Source organism: Sus scrofa, chromosome 3 (assembly GCF_054392235.1).
Source record: "Sus scrofa isolate SSC_HxYL_T2T_F1_AM1 chromosome 3, Sscrofa_HxYL_maternal_Yorkshire_Landrace_v2.0, whole genome shotgun sequence".
NCBI classification, from domain to species: Eukaryota; Metazoa; Chordata; class Mammalia; order Artiodactyla; family Suidae; genus Sus; species Sus scrofa.
The window spans coordinates 46003472-46023574 of record NC_139385.1 but is presented as its reverse complement, the minus strand read 5'-3'; the positions used below and the strand labels follow the sequence as shown (position 1 = coordinate 46023574).

At 60.6% G+C, this 20103-nt stretch overlaps 1 protein-coding gene and 2 long non-coding RNA genes across 6 annotated transcripts; 1 reads left to right on the top strand and 2 right to left on the bottom strand.

The window, feature by feature from the left end:
* The first annotated feature begins 1442 nt into the window (after positions 1-1442).
* Positions 1443-18891, top strand: CCNF (cyclin F). Of its 3 annotated transcripts, none has more exons than XM_013987844.3 (17): positions 1443-1514; positions 2577-2731; positions 4058-4164; positions 5003-5070; positions 6176-6369; positions 6746-6799; positions 7410-7514; positions 7832-7909; positions 9721-9872; positions 11851-12015; positions 13969-14044; positions 14306-14486; positions 14687-14774; positions 15612-15711; positions 15792-15919; positions 16368-16537; positions 17029-18891. In XM_013987844.3, the coding sequence occupies exons 1-17, from the start codon at positions 1499-1501 to the stop codon at positions 17508-17510; spliced, it is 2319 nt and encodes a 772-aa protein (XP_013843298.1). In that variant the 5' UTR covers positions 1443-1498; the 3' UTR covers positions 17511-18891. The 3 variants fall into 3 exon arrangements, with proteins under 3 accessions (XP_013843298.1, XP_003124788.3, XP_084874072.1); XM_003124740.7 differs by having other exon boundaries at positions 13969-14092; XM_085017946.1 differs by lacking the exons at positions 1443-1514; positions 2577-2731; positions 4058-4164; ... (5 more) ...; positions 9721-9872; positions 11851-12015 and adding an exon at positions 13232-13821 and having other exon boundaries at positions 13969-14092.
* On the bottom strand, positions 5230-7896 carry LOC146404596 (uncharacterized). Its single transcript, XR_014841079.1, has 2 exons — positions 7125-7896; positions 5230-6903 (listed from the first exon to the last, which is right to left on the bottom strand). It is a non-coding gene; the product is annotated as an uncharacterized LOC146404596 (long non-coding RNA).
* Positions 8248-20048, bottom strand: LOC110259944 (uncharacterized). Of its 2 annotated transcripts, XR_014841062.1 has the most exons (6): positions 19959-20048; positions 13676-13792; positions 13458-13598; positions 12919-13331; positions 10122-11544; positions 8248-8322 (listed from the first exon to the last, which is right to left on the bottom strand). It is a non-coding gene; the product is annotated as an uncharacterized LOC110259944 (long non-coding RNA). The 2 variants fall into 2 exon arrangements; XR_014841063.1 differs by lacking the exon at positions 13676-13792.
* Between the last annotated feature and the right edge of the window lie 55 nt (positions 20049-20103).

The window sequence follows — 20103 nt, the reverse complement described above, 5'->3', positions numbered from 1 at the left end:
GGAGACCAGTAACAAAGTAAGAGGGTACGGTGGGACACAAAGTACCAAACTGGGAAACAGTAACCAGTGGCAACAGAGACAGCTAAAAACCTCAGGGGTCCTGTGGAGTTTCCTGTCCTCTGGCCTCTGGGGAGCAGGCCCCAAGTTTGCTCTGCTCTACCAGCTGGTCTTACACCGCCCCTGCCCCTTCCACCCCCAGCTCCCAGGGCCTCATATCTCACTTGTGATCACGGCAGACATCTCCATCTCCTGCTCCAGACTGGCATGGAGCCTTGACAACACGGAGGCTCCTCTGTGTGTGCCCAGCTGCTGAGCACAGACCAACTACCCTGAAGGGGTTCCATGAGCCTAAGGGGTGGAGGGACAGGGCTGTGGCGAAGAGGGGATGAGAGCATTGACCCGGATTCCCCAGCTTTTCTAGGAAGAGCCACTTTCAAACACTGCTCCCAGGAGACTGCATTTCTTTCCTGGTCAGAATGTCTCATGAAAGAGGTGGGATGTGAGCTGGTTCCTGAAAGACTGGGTGGGTGGACACTGCCTAATACCTGAGTGAACGGACAGCTCAGCTGTGGCTGCGGCAGCCAGCAAGGCACTGTAAGCGTGCACGTCTGTTTTAGGAAGGTCTCCCAGGTGACTCCAGGAGACACTGGGGACTGACAGGGGTCAGTGTATCTAGTCCGAGCGAGAAGGTGAGCGCTCCCCTGGGATGGAGGAGGGGTCCAGGGTGAGCCACACTTCAAGGGAAGAAAGAGGCAAACGTGCTGGCTTGAGTCAATGAAGATTTCGAGCCCCAGGTCTTTGAATTACACTTTCTGCATCACGATCTACGCCAGCCGTGGCTGGGCCACCGAAACAGGGTCTCTTCGCCTGAAGCAACGGTGGGAAGCAGGGTGTGCGGCTTTCGGGCGCGGGCCGGAAAGGTCAGGAGCAGCCTCCGTGAGGTGCTGCCTGCGGGTGGGGTCGCCCGAGTTCTCACAAGCAGAAACCAGGTCCGGGTCCCAGCTGCGCCGTGCGGCGCCCTCCGCGAGACCCCGGGCTCTGCGGCGCGTCGGGTCCGCTCAGACTTTCACTGACAACCCACGGTGCGCCGTGGGCTCGGGTCGCTCGGACCTCTGCCAACAAGTCAGCAGCAAGGTCCAATCCCAGAACAGACAGGGCTCACAGGGTCGAGAGCGAGCTCCTCGGGGACCCCAGCCCGGGCCAGGGAGGCGGGGCGGCCGCGCACACTCCGCCAATCAACAGTCAGCGTTCGAATTCGCGTCCTGGTACGGCCAATCGCGGGCGCCTGGGGCCGTGGGGGCGGGGTAGGGGCGGGGCCTGGCGGAGCTGTGGCGCGCACCACCCCCCCGGGCCGGCCAATGGGAGTGCCGGGCGCGTTTGAAAACTCGGGCGGGCGGCGGGGCGGGTTTGCGCCTGCGTGGGGCGGTGCGCACTGGGCCCGCGGGCGGCGACGGCGGCGGCGGCGGCGACAGCGGCGAAGGCGACGGCAGCGACGGCTATGGGGAGCGGAGGGGGTGAGCGCGGGGCGCCGGGCGCGGGGCGCGGGCGGCGGCGGTGCGGCCTCGAGACTGAGCAGGTCCGGCCCGAGCCCTTCGGTCCGGGGTGCGCGTCGTCCAGACGGCACCCGCCCGGCGCGCGGTTTAAATGCCCAGCGGCGCCCTGCTCCGCGTGAAAGCCGCGCGCGGGGCCTGCCACCTGTCGAGGGCTGTAATCACCGCTAAAGTTTCAGTGGTGATTACCTTGGCTGTCCTAGAGCAAGGGAATGAAAAAAAATGGCAAAATCTGGGGGTTGGACGCCCTGCGTCTTCGTTTGGCGTTCGCAGCCCGTTAATTGCTGATGGCTTGAAGACCCAGTTTAGGAGCGAGGGGAACGGGCAGGAGGAAGTCCTGTGGAGGGAGTGGTGCAGGTGGGCGAGCAGCCGCCTCCCGGCGGGACGGACGGGACGGGACGGGACGGACGGGACTCGTAGGTGATGGGCTCCTCCTCCCTGAGAGCTTCTAGGTCGTCTGCTTAGAGTGAGGGAGTTGCTGGAGATGAAGTTGCAAGGACCCGCTGCGGGGACATCAGGCTCTGAGACTGGCTGGGCAGCTCTGAAATCCGCGGAGCTGGACTGGCCTGGTCTTCAAGTCCACCCTTAGCTTCTCTGCAGGGCAGACCCTCCTAGTTTGGAAACCAGACTGTTCAGGCCCGCGGATCCTATTAAAATTATGCACTTTGTCATGTGTGCAATAGAAGCAAAGAGATAGCAGGGGTGGGGTCTTTCCTGAGTGAAATGCCGGGTCATCCTTTTCCTCTTCCTGGTTGTCCTATGGGCTCTGGATCAGAAGTTACCCCAAAGCCCAGTTACCGGGTTACTACTCACCAGAGGTTTATGGAATGTTTGAATGAATGATGGTGGTCTTCTGTAACACTGCTGCTCTCGGTTTCTTAGTCTCTGTTTGGGACGGTAAATATGGCTGGTTCCTTTCCTGGGGCAGAGGACAGTAACTGTTGAATCACATTCTGATGTCACTTTTCACATCAGCACAACTCCTATCCAACACATCACTTAGACCATCGGATTGTTTTTCTTAAGTGATCCACTGCAGGTGTGCCAAGTGTTTCTGCTATCCTGCAAAGCGAAGAATAAGGAGGAGACCCCGAAATCTGTCCATCTTGAGTCTCCCTGAAGACGTGCTCTTTCACATCCTGAAATGGCTCTCCGTCGGTGACATCCTCGCCGTGCGAGCTGTAAGTTGTCAGAGGAAAATGGTGGGAGCCCTGGCACTGCTGATTATACCGTGAAGCCTTTGTGTCTTAAATGTCAGAACAAAACTTGGGCTGCACGTGAGGGCAGAGGAAACAGTGCTGATATTGGTGGTAGATGCTCGAGGTTGTTTCTGATTGCTGAAAGCTAACACGTAGGACAGGGTCTGAGGCTGCTCATTGCAGGGTTTGTTTTAACAGAGAAGTACTCTGTTAAGGCAGTAAAACTGGCATTCCTGTAATAAATAAAATAGTACTAAAAAGAAAACAGGAGTTCCCGTCCTGGTACAGTGGTTAACGAATCCAACAAGGAACCATGAGGTTGTGGGTCCGATCCCTGGCCTTGCTCAGTGGGTTAGGGATCCGACATTGCCGTGAGCTGTGGTGTAGGTCGCAGACAAGGCTTGGATCCCACGTTGCAGTGGCTGTGGTGCAGGCCGGTGGCTACAGCTCCAATTAAACCCCTAGCCTGGGAACTTCTATATGCCTCGGGAATCGGCCCTAGAAAAGGCAAAAAGACAAAAAAAATAATAATAAAATAAATAAAAAGAAAACAGTATCGTCTTGAAAGCAGATCCTGTGTAACATTCAGCACGGAAAGGGACTCTGGGAGTTCTTTTGCAGGTACTGGAACTGCAGCCTCACTTAGAATGTCTTAAGCAAAGGCGTACAGCAAATTAGTAGGGGGACACCAACAAGGAGCTGCTTCTCTGACTCCCATAGCTGCCTCCACTGTGTTCACCATGGGCGCTACATTTCCCATGGCAGGGGGGAAGGTTTGGCACTTAGAATGCTCATCTGGGCTCAGGGCCCCCGGCCTGGCGCTTGCTACAATGGCCCGTGGCAGAGGCTCCAGGTCCCACCTGAGGCTGCTGTCGTGTGTCTGGAGGTCAGCGGCGCCCCCAGTGACCTCCAGGCATCAGCTGTGCTCCCACGAGCAAGACCCCACGCAGAGGCGCTCCCAGCAGGTTTCTGCCATACCTGCTCCCCTTGGCACTTGGTTCCCTGATCCTTGCAGGCATCTGGCCTTGCAGAGCTGTCATCCCTTTCTCAGCCTGGGTGCTTAGTCCTCCTTCCAGGACCCCTGTTCCCACCTCTAGAGCCAATGAGAAACTTGTTTCTGGGCGCTTCTCTCTAGTCAAAGCCACTGTTCATGACTTTGATACTCAGAGGCTGGGGGCCTTTACTGCTAGGGTGGGGAGAGACAGGAGACCTTGTATCTGTCTACACCCTTCCTTCGAGGAACGGGGCCTCTGGGAGGCTCCCCCGATAATCCTCCACCCCCCCACACACACTTCTGCTCTTCTTCAGGTGCACTCCCACCTGAAGGACCTGGTGGACAGCCATGCCAGCGTGTGGGCGTGTGCCAGTTTCCAGGAGCTGTGGCCGTCTCCAAGGAACCTGAGGCTCTTTGAAAGGTACCTGCACCCCGAGAACAGGGTGGCTTTCGCCCTCTCTGGGCCGCCCAGGAATGGAATCGTTCCCAGGCCGATGGTCCACGTGGTGTTGCCCCCGCCCCGTCCATCCCCCGGGAGGGGCTGAGGGCTGGGGACCTCGGCCGTCGGGTCACACGACTGCCAGCCCAGTCACCGGTCATCCTCTCCCCCGGCACAGGCCTGACTCTCCTTAGTCACAGGGCCGCTTCCGGAGAGCTCACTCCGGCTGTGACCCAGCCCACGTGACTCAGATGCAGGTCATCTGCGTGTGGAGACGTTACTCAGCCATCTCCTGATCAGAACCGTGTGGTTTGACTCCCCTGGCATTATACTCCCTGGCTGATCCCACCCCGCCGGCTGGAGTTGGGGCCCACGGGACGCTGCCTCAGACGTGGTCCACCAGCCACTCAGTTTACCCAAGGGCACGAGCCAGCGGCTTTGATACAGTCACCGAGTTGTGCTGTCCTCAACAGTAATGTTAGGACGCTCTCATTACCCCCAGATGAAGCCCATGCCCTGTAGCAGCCGCTCCCCGTTTTCCTTATAACACCCCAGGCTCTGGGCACCCACTGGTCTGCTTTCGGTCTCTGTAGTGTCCTGTTCTGGGCATTTCCGTATGAGTGTCATCATACACCACGTGGCCGCCCGTGCCCGTCTTCTTTCCCTTAAGCATGTTCTCAGGGCGCCTCTGGGGGTGGCGAGGCTCGGGTCATGGATGTTTACCTCCACACCAGAGCTTTCTGCTAGAAAACAGGTATTGTCGTTTGAGGGGCTGTGGCGGAACAAAATCACGCAATGTCTTATGTTCTTCATGGTCTAGGGCTGCCGAAAAGGGGAATTTCGAAGCTGCTGTGAAGCTGGGCATCGCCTACCTCTATAACGAAGGCTGTGAGTCCCGGGGGCCGGCGGGGCGGGCGGGGTGTTTTAGAATGAGCACCAGCCCTGCCGGGTCAGCGCTTCAGTTGCTGTTGCTGCTGGGTCTCTCTGCCGCAGCTGGTGCCCAGAGGTGCCCCGCTCAGGGACCCCCTGGTGAACTTTGATCTTGTGTGGTGTTAGGGTTAGGTTTATTTTAACAAAACCTTCATTTCGATTGACAAAGAGGGACTCTGAGCAGAGACTCAGAATGGGGACTGTCCAGCCAAGCCAGCCTTTCCTGGCTGCCTGCCCTCTGCTCACCAGGCCTGGACCCTGGCTTCTCTCCTTGGCCGCAGCTCCTCTGTGGAACTTGGGGCAGTGGTCGGGTGTCAGTAACCCTGGTGGCCAAGGCCCCACGCAGGAAGCAAGTCCAAGCAGGTCGAAGCCAGCCTGGTGCCCAGGTCTTCACCCCCCAAGGGGCAGGCACTCCTTAAAAGAACCTTGTGCAGCCCTCTCGCCCGAGTCCTGCCTGTTTGCTTCGCACCCTAAGGAACAAGTCTGCAGCTCGTCCTGTCCCAGCTCCCAAAATGCATAAAGACTTGGGGTTAGCTGCCACTTTTCTGCTTCTGCAAAGACCTGGCGTCTCGCTGAGAGACCGCCCTGCGCGCAGCTGGCTGACAGGACGGTCGTGCCTGGAGGCGATGAGCAGTCCTGCTCCAGGCTCAGGAGCGCAGCGGTCCTCGGCCGCTCCCCCGCCACCCCGGCAGCTGGACCCGCATACTATCCGCCCCGCCCGTCTAGAGGGTGCAGGCCAGTGGTTGCTGGAATGTTCACAGCATTGTGCAGCCATCACCACGAATTCTGGAATATGCTCATTTCCCCAAAAAGAGCAGAGGGCTGGGCAGCAGCTCCCACAGGAGGGAGGGTGGGGCTGGGGCACCTCCATGGCCCCTCCCGGACCCCAGGATCCAGGCCACTGGGGGGCCCAGCCGGGGCACTTCACGCCCAGCGCACAGGAGAAGCAAGGCGCTCTCGCGCCGGCTCCTCTGTCCCAGAACGCCAGCGGCGTGGCAGCGGCTTAAGGCTCTGGACCCTCCCCTCCTCCCGAGACATCCGGGCTGTTCTGTTGTGTCTGCAGTGTCTGTGTCTGATGAGGCCCGAGCGGAAGTGAACGGCCTGAAGGCCTCCCGCTTCTTCAGTCTTGCCGAGCGACTGAACGCGGGTGGCGCGCCCTTCATCTGGCTCTTCATCCGCCCGCCTTGGTCGGTGTCCGGAAGCTGCTGCAAGGCCGTGGTGCACGAGAGCCTCAGGGCGGAGTGCCAGCTGCAGAAAGTGAGTCGGGGGGCACGGGGTCCCGGGTCCCAGGAGGTGAGAAGACCTGAGGGGAGAGGCTGGTGCCCAGGTCATGTCGGAGACCGAGGGCCGTGGAGGCGCAGAAACGAGCACGGATGTGGGAGCATCTGGAAACCACAGCAGCGGGGGAAGGCCTCCCAGCCAGGGTCGGGGGCATTGGGTGATGGGCTGGTCTGCAGCTGGACTGACTGCTGGAAAGGCGGGACTGGGGCTCCGGGCAGCAGTGGGCCAAAGCCTGGGATCAGGGAGCGGCCATCTGTGCGGAGGGGCTGGGCGGGGAGCCCAAGGATCCACAGGCGGAGGGCAGCCCTCTGGAAGTTGTCTCCGCCGACCTCACACTCCCGTCTCCTTTCAGGCTCACAGGGCGTCTATACTGCACTGCCTCGGGAGAGTCCTGAGCCTCTTCGAGGTGAGTCTGGTCGTCCATCCCACTGGGGCCTGTGTCGTTTGGCGTCCTGGCTGGGCGAGCACGCAGAGCGCGACGGCCCTGTGCTCCTGTGCCGCTCGCAAGTACTGAGGACCAGGGAGCATGTGAGAGGCGGCAGAAGGGGCCTCCAGGGTTCAGGGCCAAGGCAAGCTCTGGCTGTGGGCCTGAGCTCTGCCTGTGGGGCTGAGCCGTGCAGGACCCCAGGCCTGTTTGTTTCACGCTCTGCTGTTGGTGGGTCCCCCACCCCTCACACGGACCTCTCAGCCCTTGAGAAAGCTTAGCGAGCCTTGTGATTAGGGAACCCCACCTCTGCAGCCTGGCCTGGTGGTGGCTTCTGGTGACAGGTGCTCTGAGAGCAGCGGGGGACGGTGAGCAAGCAAGGAGCTGGAGGGGCCTTGAGAAGCGCCCCTGTCGCAGTCTGGGGAGGAGGGCTGAACTCCAGCTCTAGGCGGCGGGACCCAGGGCCGAGCTCCAGGCACACGGGTCGCCAAGTCGAGCATCCTCAGAGAAGTTGTTGCTACTCCAGGGCAGGCAACTCATTTTACTGCAGGTGAGGGCAGTATGTGGGGTCACTTAGAGGTGCTTATTCCAGGATGAAGAGAAACAGAACCAGGCCCGGGACCTGTTTGAAGAGTCTGCCCATCAGGGGTGTTTGACCAGCTCGTACCTCCTCTGGGAAAGTGACAGAAGGATGGATGTGAGTGGGCCCAGGTCTGGGGAGAGGGTGACTGGTGTTGGCCAGAGGCACAGCCTCCAGATTAGCCCTTGGACGGGGTTCTGTCAGTGCGGGGGTCCCTCCTGGGGCCCCAGGAGCTGCTGGTCATTGGGCCGCTCTCAGCACTGCCCCAAAGACAACCACCGCCACCTGGGGGATAAAGGGCTGGGAAGAAGGCCCTGCTGGGGACCCTCCGGAGGCAGCGGGGAGGGGGAGCAGTTGAGAACCCCAAGAGTGGGTTCTGAGTTTCTGCAGAGATACGACTGCATGAAGATATGGTGACTTTCTCCTGTTGACAGATGTCGGATCCTGGGCGATGCCTCCACAACTTCCGGAAACTCAGGGACTTCGCTGCCAAAGGCTGCTGGGAAGCACAGGTGAGCCGAGAGCCGGCCTTTGTCCTTATTCTTCCTCCCGAGGGGCCCAGGGGGGGCAAGAGTGCCGGGCTCCCACCCAGGAGGCAGGGAGAGCGGCCCAGGGCCTGGACCTGAGCCGAAGGGAATGGGGCCCTGGGGTGAGTAGGGAGGAGAGCCAGGGGTGCTGTCTCCACCTCCGCCAGTGCACCTGAGCCAGCCGGCCGCTTCATGTCCAGGGGCTGCGGACTACCTCGCTGTCCCAATTTACACCCCTCCCTAAAGGTGGCCTGTGGGTAAAGCATCTTGGCAGCAGAGCTTGAGGCTCCTAGCAGTGGCCGTGTGGAATGCTGGCCTCTTACCTGGCCTACGCACTGGGGGGTCCAGTGTTGAAGCCAGGGCATCAGGGATTTGTACCTGCTGTTCTCCCTGTGTAGCTGGAAAGAAGTCATTATCTCGAGACAAATCAGAGAAAACCCCCTCAGCCAAATGGGGAAGCTCTTTCTGTCACCCCAGCAACGAGCTGGGTGGTTGAGAATCATCTGCCCTCAAAAGCCAGGGAAAAAGATCACAAAGGGGCAGGGCCCAGCCCACCATCCCAGACGCTGTCATGTTTATGTCCTAAAAGGCGCTTGGGAACTTCCCCTTGTGGCTCAGCAGGTTAAGAACCCAACTAGTATCCATGAGGATGTGGGTTCAATCCCTGGCCTCGCTCAGTGGGTTAAGGATCCAGCATTGCCGTGGCTGTGGCACAGGCCAGCAGCTGCAGCTTGGATTCAACCCCTAGCCCAGAACTTCCATATGCTGCAGGGGTGGCCCTGAAAAGAAAAGAAAAAAAAAAAGACAAAAAGGCCCTCAGCAGGTTTATCAGAACTACAACAGACAGTGTGATTCTGGTTCAAGCTGAAGCTAATCAGTAAGATTAGCACAGCCCCAGAGAGGTTCACGGGGCCTGGGTATATGCAGGAAAGAGGAGTGCTTTTGTGGCACAGAGGGTTCAGGATCCGGTGTTGGCCCTGCAGAGGCCGGATCACGCTGTGGCACAGGTCCAGTCCCACATGCTGTGGCCATAGTCAGAAAGGAAAGGGGAAAAAAAAAAAAAAAGCAAGAAATAAGACAAGCAGTGAAAACACAGGGCAGGTTTGAGCTCACTGCGCGTTGAAAGGGCGCACAGATAAAGGGGCCAGGGCTGTCCACACGAGCAGATTGTATACACGCCCTGCTTCTGAGGGGACAGCAGCACTTCTGGCCACACACGTTCTTCGCAAGAGCGGTCTCTGCCAGCAGGGAGGAGATGCGCGGGTTCCTGGTAGTGGGCATGCGGACCAGCCCAGGCCTCCCAGCAAGCGCTGGGCACGCGTGGCGCCTGTGGGTTGTCCGTGTGAGCGGAAGGTGCATGAAGCTGCACAGAGGTGACCCTCGAGATGACAAACCAGCAGGCTCCTCGAGCCAGGTCATTCAAGCCACCAGCCAGTTCTCAGCCACTGTGTTAGGGGGCCTCCCCTGGAGCAGCTACTTGGACTAGTTGGGGGTGGGGTGGGGGCGAGCAGAAACAAGCTTCGTTTCTAGAACATGCTGCCGGAGCCTGGCATGGACCGAGGCGCTGGGCCAGGCAGGAAGGGCCTGACAGCCCACCGTACAGCTGTTGTTCTGTCACGTGCCAGATTCTCAGTGTTCTGTCACGTGCCAGATTCTTCCCAAAAGAATTTAAGATCTTAGCCCTCCTGGGTCCTGAAGGCTGAGAAGGTACAGGTGGGCCAGTGTGTTTCCCGGCGGAATCCTTGCCTTTGGGAAGAGGACCCTCAGAAGCCCCCTGCTTCCTGCTCCCTCTGCAGCTCTCTTTAGCCAAAGCCTGTGCGAATGGAAACCAGCTGGGACTTGAGGCGAAAGCCTCCAGCGAGATTGTGAGCCAGCTGTTCCAGGCCTCCCGCGCCGTCAGCAAGCAGAGGGTCTTCTCCGTGCAGAAGGGACTCAACGACACCATGAGGTGAGCCTCTGCCGGGCAGGCGGCGCCCCAGCCAGGCGGGAGGAGGGCTCGTCCGTGGGTTCAGCGGCGCCTCTGGCCGGGCCCCCGCGTCCCCAGCCCCTCTGGGACTTGGGCGCGCTGCAAGTTGTCTAAGACCAGCAATGCCGGTTTCCTCCCGCAGACAGGTCTGCTCTCACCGGTTCCCTTTTTAAGCCTCAGAGTGTTTTAAGCCACTTTAAATATCTTTCTAAAACGATGCCCCCAAATCACCTTTCCTTTCTGAGCATCCGCGTCTGGGTGGGGAGGGGTGGGGGGCAGCTGCCACGTGCCTGCAGCCTCCGGACCCCCGACAATCGCCGTCTTCCTGCAGCTGTTTTCCTCCGAGGTTTGGAATAACACTCAGCCGCAGAACATGTGGGAGAGTAAAACAAAATGTGAATACGTCTTGACGTTGACGCCAGAGCTGTCAAATGCCTTTTCGATTCTTAACGGGCAGCTCTGGCTGGACCGCTGCAGGCAGTGCCCAGCACGTGGCACGCTCCCTCCCCTGCAGAGGCTCGAGCTCTTCCACACAGCAGGGTGCGCGGCGGCCTTTGCTCCCACGTTAAATGCCCTTGGGTCCTGTACCTGCACTGATGGCACTGCCGCCCTGGGCCCTCCCTGCTGTTCCCTTTCTCTTGGAAGGAACGTGCTTATGGCACTTTGTGTTCTCTCAGTCCAGAATGAGTGCCAGCATGTCCTCCCGTGTCTGGAACCCCAGTCAAAACTGATGCATTGTAGAAATGCAGAATCTGGGATGCAAGAAACTGTACTGATGGCCTCCTCATCTTTTTTGCTTTTTTTTTTTTTAGGGCCACACCCGCAGCATATGGAGGTTCCCAGGTGAGGGGTCACATTGGAGCTACAGCTGATGGCCTACACGCCACAGCAATGCCAGATCTGAGCCGCGTCTGTGACCCACACCACAGCTCACGGCAACGCCGGATCCTTACCCCACTGAGCAAGGCCAGGGATAGAACCTGCAACCTCATGGTTCTTAGTTGGATTTGTTAACCACTGAGCCATGACAGGAACTCCGGTTTAACCATTTTAAAGGGTACAGTTCAGTTGCACTGTGTTTAGAAGTCAGGTCGCTGCGGTTGTCAGGTGTGTCTGTGCAGGGCAGCTTCCACCGTCCCCAGCAGTGGCCAGTGAAAACCTCCAGTGCCTGACCTGGTGCTGCCCTCCTCCCGCCTCTCCCCTTCTTTCCACCGCCTTCCTCCCCTCCCATGCCCTCCCCTCGCCCGCTCAGCCCCGGCGGGTGCTCCTCCTTCCCTCTGCTTTTGTTAGGGCTGACGCCGCCCTGGCCCTCCTGTCTGTGCAGAATCCCTCGCTGTCACCGTCCCCCTCTCTCGCTTCTCTTCTCTCCATCTCCTTTGCTCAAAAAAATGTTGGCCGTGGTCAGGCATCCATGCCATTGCCCGCGCTGTGCCATGCGACCTCTGTGTTGCTGGGCCAGCTTTTTGCCCTGGCAAGGAGGGACCCTGTGCCTGTTGTCTCTGTGGGCCCGGGTCCTCTGGCAGGGTTGCTGGGAGACTGGGAACTCCAGCACCTGTTCTCAGCGCGTCCTGCTTCAGCTGCTTTCCGGGCTCTTTGCTCCACTGCAGGGGCTGTGATACGCTCCCGGGTGAGCTGCTCCTCGGGGAGAAGAGGGCTTTGTGGGAGGGCGGCAAACGTCAGCTGACGCTTCTCCTGTCCTGCGACCTGGCCCCAGCTCTAGAGTGGACCCGCTTTGCCCCCGTCCAGGGCTCCTCCAGTGCCTGGGCCCTGGTGTGGGAGAGTCGGGGCACACGTGTGCAGCCCCCCTGCCTCCCAGGGACAAGCCCCTGAGGACAGGTGCCTGGGTAAACCCAGGACGCCAGAAGGGCCTGCTCCCCTGGGGGCGGCTGGGCCGGGCGGGCTGGGCGGTGGCGGGCGCGAGTGCAGGCCCGGGCTCTCAGGGCCAGTGCGCTTCCCGCAGGTACATTCTGATCGACTGGCTCGTCGAGGTGGCCACTATGAAGGACTTCTCGAGCCTGTGCCTTCACCTGACCGTGGAGTGCGTGGACCGCTACCTGCGGCGGCGGCTGGTGCCCCGGTACCGGCTCCAGCTGCTGGGCATCGCCTGCATGGTCATCTGTACCCGGTGAGAAGCCCCCGCAGACGGTACCCAGCGTGCTGGCCCCGCCCCATTGACAGGCTGGGCTTTTCAGCACCTCGTTAACGAAGGGCTGCCCACGGTGGGTGGTCCTCCCCACGGGGCGCAGGGCTGACCCTGGGTGTCTGGGCAGCAGCTCATCTCAGGACCCAGAACACAGCCCCCCTGGGCAGGCTCAGGCTGGATCCTGCTTCTGACCCCTGAGAGCAGCACAGCCCTGAGGGAGGCTCACAGCCGGCTGCCCTTGCTGGTCAAGTTCTCGGCTCTATCCAGAGACCTGCATTTAGTGGGCCTCATGTCCCCCCACTCTCGGCTCCCCATAGGCCCCCTCCAACCATATGGGCAGGATGCACCCTCCTCCAGAGACAGCCTGTACCTGTGGCAGCTCGGACTTTTCAAACCAGACATCCTAAGTTTGACCTAACTCTATCTTCCTTTGGAGTTCCTGTCGCAGCTCAGTGGTTAACAAACCCAACTAGCATCCATGAGGACTTGGGTTCGATTCCTGGCTTTGCTTAGTGGGTTAAGGATCCCGCGTTGCCATGAGCTGTGGTGTAGGTTGCAGACGTGGCTTAGATCTGGCGTGGCTGTGGCTGTGGTGTAGGCTGGCGGCCGTAGCTCCAATTCGACCCCTAGCCTGGGAACCTCCATATGCCGCAGGTGCAGCCTTAAAAAGACAAAAGACCAAAACCAAAACAAAAAACTCTACCTTCCTTTAACTAAATACCTTCCCTCAGTTTTGCCTTTGGAAGCCATGTGGATGGCAGGGCCCACTGTGCATTTTGCATTTTCTTGTTTTCCTAAACCAGACCTCACCTGCATCTCCCCTGCACAGGGCTTTCCCGACCACACCGTGATCTGTGAGGCTCGGGGGGTGAGGAGCAGACTCACCGCACACGGTGGTAGAAACTGAGGAGCTGGGTGTGTCTCACCCAGTGACCCAGAGGCCTGGGTCGCTGGGACACTCCTTGTGTTTCTTGAGGTCATGAAGGAGCCCCGGTTCCTGTCTCGCTCCCTGCTACCTGTCACGACCACCTCTGCAGCGAGCTCAGCCATGTGGCCACAACGGGAACTGGAAAATGTGGCCTCTGGATGGCCGTGTGTCCGCAGGCAGAGGGAACGCGGGCTCAGGGTCAGTGAGCAGATTGCCACACGCTGTCCAGTGCCTCCTGCGGTGCTCTGGGAACCCAGGGTTCCAGGGCTTATCGCCAGAGGGGCTGAACAGATGGGTCCTCAGCCTCCTTGCATCCACACGGCGTGCTCCTGTCCTTGCAGTCAGGGGCCGAGGCACCGGACCAGACGGGCTGGCAGTGAGATGAGAACTGCTTAAAAAGGCTCTTAGGAGGCTAACGTGCCCCCACATCCATCCACACCCAGAGCACCCCTGCCGCTGCTCCGAGTGCAGGGCGCCCGCCCGCCCCCCTCAGCACCTGCAGATACTCCGGCTCCTGTCCTCTCTCTTGGCTAAGCCAGTCGCAACCGTGGGAGCTGCAGAGTCCCCGTGACAGCAGCCGAGGGCTTGGCCCGGTCCGCCCTCGCTGGGCCGCCGTGTTCCCTGACAGTTGGCACTGCTGCAGAGGAGAGAACAGGGTGACCACCTGCCTGAGCCAGTCACATCCCGGTGGCCGGGCCCGTGCTGCCTACTGACCTTCAGACCGCCTCGGGCTCTGCTTCTCCCGGCTCCCCTGCCCTCTGGCTTGAAGCGGCTGATGCTCTCGCCACAGGAGCCGGCGCAAGGCAGGGCCAGCCCTCACCCCTCAGGTCCCTGAGGACGGACGGTCACATCACTCGTGGGTGCGTTTCACAGAAACGCCTGCGAGCCCCGCGGTTCCTGCGGCCTTTGGAGGTCCCCTCAGTGGCCCCCCCAGTCGCTCAAGCCCAAAGTGACCGCCCCACAGGGAGGGGTGGGCTCCGCGCTCAGACCCCTTCTCGACCCTGCAGGTTCATCAGCAGAGAGATCCTGACCATCCGCGAGGCCGTGTGGCTCACGGACAACACCTACAAGTACGAGGACTTGGTGAGGATGATGGGAGAGGTCGTCTCGGCCCTGGAGGGGAGGATCCGGGTAAGAGGCCGCCTGCGCTTCCCTCCTGCATCCAAGTCGGGGTCCCGGGGCGGGGCAGGGGGCAGCACGGGGCGGGGTGGGGGTGGTGTGCGCGGGGCCAGCCTGACGCTCTGCTGGCCACGCCGGGGGTGCTTCGCAGCACAGCCTCCCCGCTGGGTGGGTGGGGGCCCTCGGCGTGCTGAGGCCCCATGTCCGCCCCTCCATTCCGGCCAGGTCCCCACCGTGGTCGATTACAAGGATGTCCTGCTGACGCTGGTCCCCATGGCACCGAGAACCCAGCACCTTTGCAGCTTCCTCTGCGAGCTCTCCCTGCTGCACACCAGCCTGGCTGCCTACGCCCCGGCCCTCCTGGCCACAGCTGCCCTGCTCCTGGCGAGGCTGACGCATGGGCAGAGTAAGGAGCCGGTCCTTGCGGCCAGAGCCTGGGCTGGGCCAGAGGTCTGGGGGATGGGGGCAGTCGGGAGACGGTGCTCCAATTCTAGAAGGTGGAGGGAGAAGTCCTGCATACAAGTCCTGGGAACCCTGTGACAGCCGGCAGGGCCATGGGGCATAAGCGGGCCTCCGGCAGCACCCCCCCCATGCTTTCGTCCCCAGCACAGCCCTGGACCACGCGGTTACGGGACCTCACTGGGTTCTCCTGTGAAGACCTCATACCCTGTGTCTTAAGCCTCCATCAGAAGTGGTGAGTAGGGAAGTGAGTCGCCCCCCCAGCACAGGGGCCGCTCTCAGGTGACGGCCGTCCGGGTGCAGACCTTCCCTGGCCTCTCAACCTGTCCCGCGGTGGCAGTTCAGGAACCCTGGCTGCTCTACTCATTCCGCACGTTGCACGTCATTAACGCTGATGTGCAAGGCCCAGACCTACCTCCCCCATGGCCCTGTGGACCGGAGGTTATTTTGGCGCAGAGAGCAGCCCACCGAGCACACGCTGGCCCTTCCCTCCCGCCTCAGACAAAATGCGGCCTTTTGCAGCTGGCCTGTCACCCGCGTTGCCATGTCCACTCTGCTACCGGCTGCTGTGCTCACTCATCCGTGCTGATGGAACTGGCAGCTTCCCACCTCCCGGCTGCTGGGGGGACGCCGCTGGGAAGTTCATGTCCCAGAGTGAAGCAGTGCTGGCTTCACTCCCATCGCTGGGCTGGTTTTGTTTTGTTTTTTGTTTTTTAGGGCTACACCCTCAGCATATGGAGGTTCCCAGGCTAGGGGTCTGATCAGAGCTGTAGCCACTGCCTACACCACAGCCACAGCAACACCAGATCCGAGCCGCATCTGTGACCTACACCACAGCTCACGGCAATGCTGGATCCTTAACCCACTGAGCGAGGCCAGGGATCAAACCTGTGTCCTCATGGATGCTAGTCAGCTTCATTTCCGCTGTGCCACGATGGGAACTCCCTGGGCTGTTTTTGGATGTGTCTTGTCCACTCTCGCTTGAGTCAGCAGAGGCTAAACTCAAGGGCCTCCTGGGGCGGAGTGGCAGTGTCCCCCGCCTGCTGTCCCTCACGGGTTCCTCTGTCTGCAGCTTCCACAACGACGCCCCCAAGGACTACAGGCAGGTCTCTCTTACGGCCGTGAAGCAGCGATTCGAGGACAAGCGCTACGAGGAGATCAGCCAGGAGGAGGTGGGCTGGCGGCACCTGGGCGCTGGGTGGGGACGGGCCTTCCCTGGGGCCTCGCGCTCCCTGACCCTGCTCCCACTCAGGTGCTGAGCTACGGGCAGCTGTGTGCAGCTCTGGGCGTGAAGCAGGAGAGCCCAGAGCCCGCGTCCTTCCTCAGCACCGGGGAGCTTCCCGCCTTCCTCAGCTCTCCTTCTGGAAGGAGAACCAAGCGGTGAGTGGGCCCCTCGGAGCTGGCAGCGGGGAGAGGGCGGGTCCGTGCCAGCGGGCGCTGGGGGTCCACCCAGACCTCGGCCGTGGCCCCCCGCTCTAGCCTGGCCACCTTGGAGGGGAAGAGGTCCTGGGCCCAGGTTGAGCCCCTCACGCTCTGGCCCTGGTCTTGGCCGCTCTGCTCCCCCAGGTGGCATCCTGCCCAGAGCTCCAGCCACATTCTAATCTGGGGCCTCCGCACGTCCCCGCCCCCGCCCCCGCCTCTCCCATCTCTTGTCCCAGCCGTGTGCCCTGCCTGGGAGAGGCTCCCCTTCCACATCACCCCCCTCTGCTAACCCTACCAAGTCCACGGGAGCTCACAGCACACGAGCAGGGCGGGCAGGGCCAAGAATCAGCCTTGGCCTCCCAGCCCGGGCCCCTGTGACCAGGCTTCCGGCCCTCACTTCTCGCAGGAAGCGGGAGAATAGCCTCCAGGAGGACAGGGGCAGCTTCGTCACCACGCCCACCGCCGAGCTGTCCAGCCAGGAGGAGGCGCTGCTGGGCAGTTTCCTGGACTGGAGCCTGGACCACTGCTCCGGCTACGAGGGCGACCAGGAGAGTGAGGGCGAGAAGGAGGGCGACGGTGAGCGCCGGGGCCATGTTCCCCACGGGGACAGCGGGCAGGAGGGCGGTCTGCGCAAGGGCTCGGGGAGACGTGAGAGAGCAGGGCCCTGGGACACAGCCACTGGGAGGAGCGGATGCGGGCTCCCCCCTGTGCCTGGCCTGCTGGGGCTGCGGCGACGGCGGGGCCTCCCCAGGGCACCGGGAGGGCAGTTCGCTGTGTGAGAGGTGCTCCCAGGCGGCCCAGTTCGAGGCAGTTTCTGCTGGTTTTCCGGTCGCTTACTTTCGGGTCCCCTCGGGATTCAGTGCACTGTCAGACGGGCGAGAGTGTGGTCCGTCCCTACCGGCCCCCGCATCACACCGGGTATCACCCCAAGCTTAAAGGAGACGCTTCACCCTCAGTTTCCCACCCAGAGGCAAGGTGACTGTCCAGCAAGGTTCAGGTCCCGACCGGGCAGGGGCCACCCCAATGCTTGGGCTGTGGCCTGACCTCTCCCCCGACACCTCCTCCAGTGACGGCTCCCAGCGGTGTCCTGGATGTCACTGTGGTCTGCCTGAACCCAGAACAGCACTGCTGCCAGGAGTCCAGCGACGAGGAGGCCTGCCCAGAGGACAGGGGGCGCTGGGACGCGCACGCCGCGGTGCCAGGCACGCAGACGCACACGCCGCGGGCCCCGGGCCCCGCGCTCCCCCCCTGCAGCAGGCGGGGGCCGGGCAAGGACGGCACGACCTCGGGGTACTCCTCCGTCAGCAGCGCGAGTCCCACGAACTCCCCGGATGGCTCGGGGGCCCCTCCGCAGCCTACCTCAGCGCTGTCCCTGGGCCGCGACTTGAACACGAGGTCCTGCCCCCATCCCTCCAGGAAGTCATGTTTACAGTGCCGCCCCCCAAGCCCCCCGGAGAGCGGTGTTCCCCAGCACCAGGGGAAGAGGAAAAACCTGTCCCCCCACAGTGAGGAGGAGGAGGACATGAACTTGGGCTTTTTGAAGCTGTGAGTGTGTCGGAGCGTTTGCTGCAGTGAATGTTTGCTGAGGGAGGGGGCCCTGGAGACGGATCCCCAGAGACCCCCTGGTGGTGGTCACACAGGGAGCCAGAAAGAGAACCAGGGGCCATAAGGGTGTTTCTCCAGGGCAGTCAGTCCATTGCCAGCCCTCAGGATGTCTCCATCACAACAGAAACTCACACCCTTCTCTTGGCAAAGTTTAGCCTCGAAGCAGCCATGCCCTCATGTGTGAAGCTTGTCTCTGTGCCACCCTGTGTCTGTCCTGCTTTCTCTGGAAGGCTTCAGCCCATGTCCTGATCTTCCAGCCCCCCTGAGCCCCACGCATGCCGAGAGCCCACAGCTGTCACGACAGGAACATGTGGGACCCAGGTGTCCTAGCACAGCTGTCCCCCTTCCCACATGGGTCAGCTTTGGGTTCAGGAGAGCCAACTGCTCTGAGCGCACCCCGCCCCCCGTGCCCACGCCCGCGCCTGCCTGCCCTGGGCACCTGCTTGTTCCTGTCCTCCCTGGGTGGTGAGTTTTCCGGTGTGGGAGCTCTGGGCCTGGATGTCTTGGTCACAGGCTCCCTCCCTCCCACGTTCTCAGCTCATCTTGGAAATCTGCCCTCCTCCTGCCATGGTCTGTCCACGCTAATGGTGTCTGTAAGAACATCCCTCTGCACTGAATTTCTGGGCTGTTTTCTTCCCTTTCTTTATTTTCATCCTTCATTTCTCTAAGAGAAAAATTAAAAATAGAAGGTTTTAAATTTTTAAAAGTTCTCTACATTGTTTAGGTTCAACTAAAAGAAAATTTGATTCGTATCCCTCAGCGTTATCCTGGCGTTCTTTATGCAAAACGAATTTTCCCAGAGAGGTTAACCAGGAAAAAATTGCCATTCGCAGCACCTGAGGTGACCAAGAGGCTGCAGAGCTGGGCCAGGGCGGCTCTGCTGTGGGCTCCTGAGAATACTGACAGCAGAGACTCAGGAACCGACTGAGACTAAACTCGACCTTTCTTCCCGGTTGGGTTGACCACTGACACCCTCATCCTGCTGGTAGCTTTTCTTTCCTCTGGATTTGTGAGAACCGCTTGTCCAGGAGTGTCCCCCAAATGCTCTTAAACTAAAATTACAGGGACAGGGAGGTGCTGACTCAGCAAGGCTTCTCTGCGTGCTTGTGTGTGTGCCGAGGTGGGAGCTGTCTTTTCGCTACTGTAAGAGGATTGGGCTGGGTGTGGTGGAGGAAGGGAACCCCAGCATTGGGATTGCAGACCTCCCTGTGGACTGTGTGCCCCTCAACATGTGCAAGCCTCCGTTTTCCTCATCTGTAAGATGGGGCAATAGTACCTACCTCACAGGGGTGTTGTGAGGATTAAATGTGACGGGGATAGAGGCAGTCGAGTGATGTGCCTGTCTGAACTGCCTTGTTCTCTTCCCAAAATTCAGAAGTTCCCTGTTTTCTCCCGGCCTGCACTTGGGGAAGAAACGACTCCAGTGGGAACTTAAGACCACCTGAGTGTGGGCTGGGGTCTCCCTGTGGTCTCCTCACTGCTGGCTGAAGCCCTCTCTCCTCCCACCACCTCACAGAGGAGCTCCTGTTAGGAGGGGGTGCTGTCAGCAAACCCCTCCCAATGGGAAGGGTTATCCCTCAGCGTGGGCCCTGTGATGGAGGGGCCCGCCCTAAGGGCAGTCCCAGGGCTGCCTGGCTCCCTCGACTCCCCTCTTTCGTGTCTCTGTGCTCTATGCTGCGGCCCATATCAGACCTGTGGAACTGACACCTTCACCTTTAAACAGCATCCCCAGGTGTGTCAGCCCTCCTGCCATCCCCTGAGGTTTCTTGGTCCCTGTGAAGTTGGCATTCATCTTTTTTTCTTGTTACCTCCAATTACACTGGACCTGCTGACTGCATCACTCCTCCCAGCCAGCATCTGTCCCCACAATCCCCCTCCCCAGATGTCTTCTGAGTCTCTAAAGGCCTGCTCCCTGGTGCCACAGACACTGCCTCTGTGACGGCAGGCTCTGCTGTCTCTTCACCTCTCTGGGCTCCAGCTCCCCCTCCCCTGTCCTTGTCCATACACACCTGCCCCACCTTGGACCATCTTGCTCAGGCCCCTTGCCCCATGGGCCACGTTTTTGGCTCCTGGGCTTCATCTTCCGCCCAGGTACCTACCGTTGCCTCCCCTGGATGTCATCACCTGGCCAGCATGTCCAAAAGTGGACACTCCCTCCTCCCTTGTCCCTGCGCTCAACACACATCCTCACCTCCAGTGACTGCAGTAAATACCTATTGAACGACCTTTGTGCCTTTCCCTGTGCCAAGCGGCCAGGGGTCAGCAAGGCAGCAAGACCCTGCTTTAATGCGCCTCCAATACAAAGACGAAGCCAAAAAATTGCGCGAACACAGGTGCAACCATCTACCCAGTTAGCCAACCCAGAGGCCTGCGCATCACTCAAGGTCCTCACCCGAGCTCGCTCCGCATCCCGGGTGCCAGGCTCGGAGCCAGAGTCATCGCTCGGGCCTCTGTAGGGGCGGGGGGCGCGGGTCCTGAGCTCTGGGCTCACGATTGGGCATCCCGGCCGGAAGGGGCGGTCATTCTAGCCCGGAAGG

Bases quoted from the DNA above. Each gene is read 5' to 3' on its own strand.
- CCNF (XM_003124740.7), top strand. The intron at 6,800-7,409 runs GTGAGTCTGGTC...TGCTTATTCCAG, and splicing joins GAGTCCTGAGCCTCTTCGAG to GATGAAGAGAAACAGAACCA. The intron at 14,775-15,611 runs GTGAGTAGGGAA...CTCTGTCTGCAG, and splicing joins TTAAGCCTCCATCAGAAGTG to CTTCCACAACGACGCCCCCA.